Below are 10,062 nucleotides of genomic sequence, written 5' to 3'. Positions count from 1 at the left end.
TAACCTATTGTTTTACACTAGCACACGACTTGAGGATTGTAACCTATCGTGTTGACATATTCTTGTTTCTGTGCCATTCCAGTTAAGTTGAATATGCGTGTGAGTTCCATGTGTTCTCATTTGATTGCATAAGGCAAAGCACCTTGATCAATGGAAAGTACATTGATCTATAAGGGTGATATGCTAAACAACTTGGAAGACATGGTAGGCCCTTGTGCTGCCAGATGGCAAGAAATTAAGATTAGACAAGTTCGGTCCATATGGTTTTAGATTTGTCACAACCTTGTCTTATGATTATGGTTATGACAAATTCACATGGATAGGAACACATACACCATAATATCTAAGTGATAAGGTTTCTCTCCATTTCATGAAAAGAATTGTGAGGAAACACTTTCACTAAAAAGATTTTATGGAGATAGCGATTGTGATTACGGCATCCCTCTTCATAGTTCGAATTGTGAGATTTGGCAATCAGTCTGAACATTTGGGACTTATTAATATAAGTCCTGAAATAGTTTAGACACACATATGAGCTTTCTAACAGGTGTATGAGCTTAGATAAAAGCTTATCGAAGCATCTCGTATCAGAAATATGAACTTCGGTTAAGGAAGTCAATAAGTATTGACTTCTAGAAGTCCATTTGTTTTTTGAGTACATGTCAAAGCTAGTGGGAGCATAAGTGTTATGCTGGTAAGGAAATAATTATCATGTTAGTGGGAGCATGATTATTATGTTAAGTGTTGCAAGCTAGCAATATTAATTATAGAAAACAAAAGTTTCAATTCGCAAAGTTGCAGAGGTTGAAAAGTTGTTTTGCTATAATTAAGGGAGAGAATATTATACTTCATTTCAAATCTAAAAGCTTAGATCGAGAAATTTAGTCAAAGGACATATATGAATGTTATGTTGAAAAGGTTCGACATAAGGGAAATTCTATATATGGCAATATTGTGGCAAGAGACTGGTAAAGTATCATGTTTCCATTGCGTATCATATCCCATACGCTTCGGGTATAGGATCAATTGCACATGCTGTAATATTCAACCGTTCTGTCTATTCCAAATGTCTAGGGCATTAAGAGGGAATAAGACGAGAATCGGATATGACTAAAGTAAGTTAAACAATTGTCAAGTACAATTTAAGGTTCGCAAAGAATTGGTCACTTGTGGGCAGTTGGAAGTATAGTAATGGATGGACCATATTGACATTATGATAAATAGATAGGATTCTATTTATAATGAGTTGTCATATGACAAATATGGAAATATTTCCATAATGGGAGTTGGATATTAAGAATCTATGTGTAGGTTAGAAACTTTTATGCAAGAAGGATGTTTAAAGGAATGTACTTTGAATGTGAGACTTCATATCTATGGAATTGTCTTATAACAATCTCTGATAGAGCACTTTGTAATATCATTGGCAAAGTCTTTATGACTTTTGTGTTGTGACATTACAAAAGGGTCATTACATGAAATGTTAGAATCTAACATATTCTAATAGTGGCAACATTTGGTATTCTTACACTTGTGATAAGGATTGGGAATTATGAAATGAGCATCATTGGAAATGTGTTCAATTGATCTATTTCACAAAGTAAGGATCATAGATAAACATAGTATGCATTTTTGGAGCATGGGATAACTATTGTTTCAATTCAAGTATTAAGTTGATTATCTGAAACATTATACAATGAATAATGTGTAATCGATATGGTGATTAAATAAAAGGTGTTTTATTTATACTCAAGAATTTGAGGTCGTATTGGATTCGATTATTCTTGTGTTTCACTTTGCATGTTTTGACTTCCAAAATAACTAGGTTATTCAAACATCCACAGTCAATCATACTTTGGAAGTAGGTAATGAGGTAAGACTGTCATGAATCCGACTGTAGATTGTCTAAGTGTTTAGGCATAGCAAAATTCTGTTGAAGTGTTCATGAGTGCTCCTGAAATAAGATTTGAGTACTTGATTAAACCCACACTCACGTGAATCACTTCATGGATTTTATCACGAGTGATTGTGAGATGATAATATCTTATATTCTTGAAACGAAGACATGTGAGTTGTAGTTTGCAAGTCGGTTGCACATTGACGTATGTAAACGCACCAGTAACTTGGTGTTATAAAACATATTGTTGTGTGTGATTTGATGAGTAAGTACAAGCAAGAATTTGAGTCAAAGTTTATCCGTTCCTTTTACCCTAAGAGGGATAAAAGCGATATTTGTGGGCCCCTCGATGATTTTGTGATCACACCCTAAGCACTTGGCCAAGCCTGGACTAAGTTGATGTGTTCAACTGAAGTCTATTGCCATTCGTCATAAATCAAAAATCGGGAAACAACACATAGACAGAGAGAATGATTATAATCCATGTCTCATGTCTATACGATATCTAGAATGGAGGAATATATGATCCCTTATCTAAAGGATGCGTTGCTGATAAGATCAGAGTTCGACGGTGGTTTTTGAAAGCTATAATTGCTAATCAGGTTCTGAAGTCGTACTTGCAAAATAGTTATTAGACTTATCCAAGTGGGAGACTGTTGGATTAGGTGTCTAAGCCCATAACTATTTTGGTATGTGCTTGACCCGATTACAAGCATGGTCCTTTTGGGTTGCCTTCACTCATGCAACTTGATAGGATGACAAGAGGAGAGAGAGTAGAATTTATTATATGAATAATAAATTCATACTCAAAATGGTTTTATTAATATATTACAAGATTAATATATTATTTGGAAATCATATTATTTAATTAGTATTGATCATAAATTGATTTGGAATTAATTTGGCGATCAAAAGAGACTGATTAAATAAAGGGGTCTGATATTGTAATTATTTGATAGTTGCAATTGGGCCGATGGATTACCTTGGATAAGGTTGGACGTATTCTATGGGAAGCCCATAAGGAATTCGTCCAAGGGCTATTCTAGAAGGGGTACATGGGCTGCTTAAGGCCTAAGCAGTCACATTAGGGTTTCCACCTAAAACCCTAGCAGCCACAAGTATAAATAGACCCCATTACAAGGGATTTTGGTCCAAGGCTTGAAGAAAACCTATAGTGGTCGAAATCCTCCTCTCTCCTACATCATCCTTTGCATAGAGTGTTTGTGACTCCATTAGAGGTGCAACACTTGGGGCACTAGGCTTTCAGAAGTAAAGATCAAGAAGGATTAAACTTGTTATTGCTACATAACAAGAGAGGTAAAGATTCTAACTTGTTTATTATGTCAATTTCGAAATAAGCATGCTAGATTAGGGTTTATTGCTTTGGTATTCAATGTTGTATGTTCAATTTAGAAAAACCTAGATCAAAGCAATTAGGGTTGCATGTACACCATAGGAATGATGTTATGCTCATAACCCAACACAAACTAGCCTTCATATGAGTTTTACAGTTAGAAGCAAAGGTTATCCAGATTTTAGTGATGACGCTAGTCAAGTACATGACAAATGAAAGCTAAAAACATGATGTGTAAGCTTCTAAAGAGATAATCTAAGACAAGTACATTAGCTGTAAGCTTGTAAATACCGAAACATAAATGAGGCATAAACTTCTAAAGAGATAAAGGTAACACAAGTACATTAGGTATAAGCTTCTAAGGAGATAAGGTACAACAAGTACATTGGGTGTAATCTTTTCATGAGTTTACCACACTTAAGTAGCGAATTTAGGTTAAAAAATCAAGCATAAAAGTTCTCAGGTTCTCGTAAAACTATGAGTTATCATATGATTATATATATATATATATATATATATATATATATATATATATATATATATATATATATATATACGGTTTGCAGCAAAAAAAATCATGATTAATGTTTAAAAAGTTAAAGTTGACTTCAAATTGACGTCTTAATTGATATCAAGTTATAATGTATATTGCACATCAAGACCTTACAAGCAAATTTGAATATAAGTTTATTTTGGTAGGATCTTTCGGTCCCGATCGATCTTATGTGTGTGTGTGTGTGTGTGTGTGTGTGTGTATATATATATATATATATATATATATATATATATATATATATATATAAAAGAAAACATCTTAATTACAAAGAGAAACAATATCATTATGATCTACAACTAAAGGCTTAAGATCACAAACAGAATATCATGAATGTAACTTTCCTAATTCGAGATGAAATAATGATGGTCCATGATGATTTTTCAACTTGCAATGGTCGATTTCATGTTGAATAGAAAAAAAAACAGGCTCGACAATATAATAAAACTATAGAGGTAGGATTGAATCGTATTAAGATCTTAAGATCCTTGCGAGGATCCTAAGATCCCACCATAGATCTTACTTCAGATAGATCATAGTGAGATCGAGATTGTTTTTGGCTTGTAGAATCTTAAAATCGTAAGATTTAAAGATCAAGATCGGGATCTTAACAACCATGATATTAGTACGTTTTTAAATATATAAATACACCTTTTAAACTATACATATACTTTCAAATATATAAATATGTACTTAAACATATAAATATTTTTTTAAACATATAAATACATTTAAAATTTCTTTATATCTTTAAAAACGTATTTTTTAGGTTTAAAATATATTTATACATTTGAAAGTGTACATACATATATAAAAACATATAATATGAATATATAATAATAATCAAAATAATAATTAAGTATTATATTACTAATAATCAGAATTTTAGATTATATACAAAAGATCCTACATATAATTACAAGATGAGCCGCAGCCTACTGGAAATTTGGTTTTTGTTTTTTGTTTTTGTTTTTTTTAATGTGGTATGAGGCGTAGGGGGTGCTGTGTTCGATTCTCGCATCCCTCGTTCTTCCTCCAAGCACGGTTTTTTAATTAATGGTGCACAATCAGCGTCCACATCAGCCAAAATTGCACAGTCAGCACAGATGTGGTGTGTTACCTCCTGATGACCTGGAAACCGGGTAAAAGGGCGAAAGTGTAAAATTTAAACAAAACCTCCGATTTTATTGGACCTAAAAGACACTAAAGGGTAAAAAGCTATAATTTCCTGAAAACTTAAGGACTTTTATGACATTAGCCCTATAAAAGTTTAATGTTTTAATTTTTTTGAAAGTTTTGTGTATACGTAACATTGAAGTTTAGAAAGTTTAGAAACGCGTTTTGGATTATTATATATGGTTTCAAAAAAAAAGATAACAATAATATAGAAGACTTTGAATTTGGCTTCTGTTATGGTGGCACCCTTCGTACTTTACCGGAAAACATGTGCACCGCTAAGGAAGTCAACGGAAATGACCAGATAATGATTCGATCAACTGGGTATTAACACATGATCTAAAATCCGTTACATTCACACCTAAGTCCATCGCCACAGATCCGAACCCAAAGTTTGTGGACCCTTTAACATTCTAACCAGAAAACTTCATTGTTAGAGCTTTTTTTGCAGGTGGGGTTCTTGAAACTACAAGAAATCACGTTATTGGATCTTAAAAACCGGAGCAAAAGATTTGAAAGCCATAACAATAACAATAGCTACACTCGCATTAGTATGAAATGAAGATTGTTATAATACATATTAGTTATATTCTGAATTTTAAAAAATATATGTTACAAATTCTTTTGTACAAATCAATTATGTATAAATAATCATTAATACTTGCCAAAAGTTTAAAATTTTGAATTAAGGAAGGTAATTCAGAAATTCAATTTAGAGCAAAATAATATTTTTAAAATATTAAATTCATGTATATAATTTAATTTATAAAATTTAAACTAGACACGGATATTAATTAATTTATATCAGATATAAACAAACAATATAGATATAAGGTCTAAACATAAATAATTTATTTAAAAATTGTAATTTTTTATTCCATAATAAACTAATATTAAAATCTAATAATTATTTCCCTGTAAAAAAGTACTTGCTGCTGTTTTGTGTAGGCACACATATCTAGTGTAATATATAAGTATGACTCACTCGTGTTGTTCTTAAGCAAGAATCTTGATTAAAGACGGAGAGAGAGAAGGGGGGTGGTTAAATTGGAATATGCAAAGGAACTTGGTGGTCAATTTTGACTTTTCAATAGATTTTGATAAAGGAACAAAATGTCAAAATGTAATTTTGACTTTCAAAATTTATTCCTTCGAAAGACTCAAAAATAACTTAGGACTGATTGGGTAATATATAGTAGGGCTAATATGTCATTTTCAAAAATCTTTTTATCTACTAACTACTAGCTTTATATTAGGCGTGAGAGAGAGAGGGGGTTGCTAAGGTCCTCGCTAGGCATGTTAGGGCATGGGACATGTAAGAGATGATAAAGAAAGTTGGATCGTGAGCTGTGATTGATTTTTTTTTCTCAAAAAATAAAATATATTAAAATAACACATCAGTGTTCTTTTATCATATACAACTTGGATATCGTTTTTCTCCACAAAAATAAAATCTATTAAAATAATATATTATATTTATATCTTTTACAACTTGGACGCTATGGCATAAATCCTATGTGGCATCATAAATTATAATGTGACAGATATTTTAAGTATGCTATCACTTATTTAAGTGTTACCAATGATAAACCGAAAAAATCACTAAACACTTCGAATAACTAATCACAAATCCCCTAAATATAATTTTTGAATGGATAAGCTATATTAAAAACTATGGGTGAGCAAAAACCGAACCGATAAAAGAAAAAACGCTAAAACCGCAATAAACCGCCACAGAAAAACCGAAACCGACGCAAAAACCGATGGTGCGGATTTAATTTTTTTGAGAAACCGAATTTATTGATGCGGTGTGGTTTTTATCTAGAAACCGGACCACTAAAACCGAACCGCACCGCAAGCTTATTAACAATAAAATAAATCACTAATTTATATTATACAATTATACATATTATTTAAAAACTAATAAATTCTAATATATATATATATATATATATATATATATATATATATATATATATATATTATATTGAACTTGACGGTAATTAGGTATTAGGTTTAATATGTGAGTTTGTCACTTTGTGTTTGTGACTTAATGATTATGTGTAAAGTGTAAACACCATGTGGGCTACAACTTGCAAGCTTGTAACTTCTAAGCACAAATTGAATAAAAAAATGAGCTTGGAAATATGGGTTGCAAATGAAGTGATCAAGTAAAACACATAAAAAAAACTCAAAATTTCACCTTCTAAATGTGAGGAAATGAAATTACACCATGTCATACAATCATAAATCTTCACATGAACACCACGGTAGAAAAATCGTACCGGTGAACATAAAAAACCGCACCATATGTTTGACCCGGTTTAAAACCGACACCGAACCGGTACAAACCGAAACCGCACTAAAAAACCGCAAAACCGAACCATTAAAAAACCACACCCAACGGTTTATAGAATTCAAAAACCGCACCTTACGATTTGTGGTTCGGTTTGGCCCTAAAACCGCACCATGCTCACCCCTAATAAAAACTAGTAAAAAAAGCTAGAAAGCAAAGTTACAAATAGTAAATAGCCATAATCTTTTTATGCAGCCAACCAATCCAATATTATTATTTTACTATGCGAATATAATTTAATAGATTGATATATGTAAGGTTTTAAAATTATTTAATAACTAGGGAAGAATCCAGCATTGCGGGTGTTGGAGTTGTGGGGGTTGGAGGGTATTTCATAGTCTTTTATCAAAAAAGAGGAAATAGCAACAAACTTTACAATACTTTAGCTTAAGCAACTCTTAAGAAACAATCCCAACTCCATCTTCCCTCCATGTTTCAAATGATGGTCATCTCTTAGCTAATATTTTGTGAAACAAATAGAAGACATCAATAAAAATTAATTATGACAAATGAAAATATATCATCCTTTAATTTTGTGAATAAAAAAATTCTATTCAACTAACTTTGTTTATGCATGTAAAGAGATTGAGCAATTACTGCAATTTCTTCCTCATATAAAACAAATGCTTGGGTGAAAAACTCATATACAACTGGTTCCAAACTGGTTCCAAATCAAAGTCGTTAACAGCCTGAAAAAAGAAAAAGCAAAAATTCTTATATAATTGATGCAAAGGTTGAGGGTAGATTTGTCAAATGATCTCAATAGGTAATAATAAGTTTACCTCTGCACACTGTAAGTACAACCTCAAAGGCAATTCAAGTGCTGACACATATGAAAGTGTCTCAGTTGTCTGAAAATGAACCCAAGGGTAAATCTGTAAATATTTCCAACTAATGAGTTCACAGCCTCTTTATGAGCCCTTAATACCAATTGTTTTGCACTGTTGTTTGGGTGAAGGATAAAAGCATACACCAGTAACCTAATTTACAATGAAATTGTTAAATTTTTATAAAATGATTGAATAACTTACTGCAATGTTGCCACCCAAGTTCGTGTGCCTTTTTATGATGGTTAAGAAGTTTTAATCACATACATTGGGATAAGATGTTGCAATTGCACATAGGTATCAGAAAAAAAATGGAAAATAATTTGAAGATGAAATGACTAAAAACTAAAAAGTAATATGTTCTCTAAGCTAAATATGAGGTTTCTTTATAATTCTATGATGTTTAGTTGGAACTTGGAACTATTTATGTTGAATATTTTTGCATTGAGAATCTATGATCCAAGAACGTTATCCAAATAAGTGGTAGTGTTTGAAAAAGTCACTTTTTTCATTAAAGATTGTAATAATCTATTTAACCTTATCTTCTACAACATCAAGGAAAATCAAATTTGTTTTTTTTTTCTTTTGCTGCAACAATGTTGATTCATTGTTCCCTGATGAATAGTAATTGTGAGATAAGTATACATATAATCTAAATTAAGAATCTGTAAAGCATAGTACCTCACACTCATAAAGGAATAAAAGAAGGAAACTCAAATTCCTAAGTGTATAGCACCAACTGTTGGATTCTAATTAATTATGAATCAATTTCATACATATCTTGTTTTTTCTAATTATTTATTGCATTTGGTTTTTAAATTATGTACGGATCTTTATAAATTCTTTTTGTATTTAGTTTTCAAACAAAATTTAATTAGTTCTGTTGAAATATAGTATCAATCTTAACTTTGATAGTACAAAAGAATTATTATGTCGTTCTTTTGTGTTACTAATTTTGGGTTCTATTTTGGACTTATGAAGATTGTTGAGGGACCAAATTGTAAAAGTAGCATCAAGAGTCAAGACTAATCGAGCAAACAAAAGAAATAAGGATGGAGGTCTGCTGCTATCGTATAGATGAACATGATATTACTTACTTGTTCTTTAGTCAAATAAATTAAAAAAATAAAAAAGCACTCCATTCATCAAAACTAATCCAAAGATCACCCAACGTGAATAAGTCGACTTTTTCTCTCTCCCATGGATGCCATAGCCGATTAAGCTTTGAAGCCTCATTCCGCACCAAAATTCATCGCAATTTCAGCAATCAAAAACAAATCTACACTTGGGTTTTGCAGAATTGACAAATTACTCATCTGGGATTTCCATAAATCAATGGAAATTTCAGTAGAATCATACCTTGGAGAGGAATTGAGAGGGTACAACAGGTGTTGTACAGTCCAGGAACTGTGATGGATCGGATATGTCCAAGTAATTCTTCTTCCACACAGAAGCCTTCGAATCTCCATTAGAAGTACTAACCGTCGATCAATCTTTTAGCCTCTGCTTCACCCTTTGAAATCTACAGCCACCATATGAAAAATCTTCTGAATCTTCACTGCTCGACATCTTCTCATCATCACAATTTCATAAATCTATAATTCATGGACCCTGGCATACCCCCTTTAACCAACAAAAAACCACCGGTAATAACCAAATCTGCCAAAACAATTAGTCAGAAGTATTCATCTCCGATCATATAGGTAGTTAGCAAGAGAAACTCATCTGCCAAAGTTGAAGTATATTGGAACAAAATTGAATCTGTAGATGGTTGAATTTTTTGGCAAAATGTACAAAAATGGGTTGAAATTCATATTTTACTCACCGTATATGATATTCATCTCGATGGGTAGAGTGGATGAGCTTGGTTAATTTTAGCTATTCTTATAGCAACAGAAC

The 10,062-nt window shown here is 31.8% G+C and overlaps 1 protein-coding gene across 5 annotated transcripts; it reads right to left on the bottom strand.

Annotated features, from left to right (window-relative positions):
* Positions 1 to 7,586: 7,586 nt before the first annotated feature.
* Positions 7,587 to 10,062, bottom strand: LOC145128830 (vacuolar protein sorting-associated protein 35C-like). Of its 5 annotated transcripts, none has more exons than XM_079063625.1 (5): positions 9,989 to 10,062; positions 9,261 to 9,822; positions 8,119 to 8,211; positions 7,900 to 8,025; positions 7,587 to 7,793 (listed from the first exon to the last, which is right to left on the bottom strand). In XM_079063625.1, exons 2-4 carry the CDS (start codon positions 9,303 to 9,305, stop codon positions 7,930 to 7,932), a joined length of 234 nt encoding a protein of 77 aa, XP_078919751.1. In that variant the 5' UTR covers positions 9,306 to 9,822; positions 9,989 to 10,062; the 3' UTR covers positions 7,587 to 7,793; positions 7,900 to 7,929. The 5 variants fall into 5 exon arrangements, 2 of the variants coding, with proteins under 2 accessions (XP_078919751.1, XP_078919752.1); XM_079063626.1 differs by having other exon boundaries at positions 7,587 to 8,025; positions 9,261 to 9,442; positions 9,523 to 9,822; XR_013717120.1 differs by having other exon boundaries at positions 7,587 to 8,025; positions 8,119 to 8,316.

This window comes from Lactuca virosa, chromosome 8 (assembly GCF_052849685.1).
Source record: "Lactuca virosa cultivar CGN04683 chromosome 8, Lactuca_virosa_CGN04683_v6, whole genome shotgun sequence".
Classification (NCBI taxonomy): Eukaryota; Viridiplantae; Streptophyta; class Magnoliopsida; order Asterales; family Asteraceae; genus Lactuca; species Lactuca virosa.
The sequence above is the reverse complement of the archived record's forward strand: the minus strand, read 5'-3'. Positions and strand labels throughout refer to the sequence as shown.

Coding starts and splice junctions, on each gene's coding strand:
- LOC145128830 (XM_079063625.1), bottom strand. CDS start 9,305: ATGGAGTGCTTTTTTATTTTTTTAATTTATTTGACTAAAGAACAA. Junction 8,212..9,260: donor TTTATTTGACTAAAGAACAA/GTAAGTAATATC, acceptor AAATATTTACAG/ATTTACCCTTGGGTTCATTT. Junction 8,026..8,118: donor TGTACTTACAGTGTGCAGAG/GTAAACTTATTA, acceptor TTCTTTTTTCAG/GCTGTTAACGACTTTGATTT.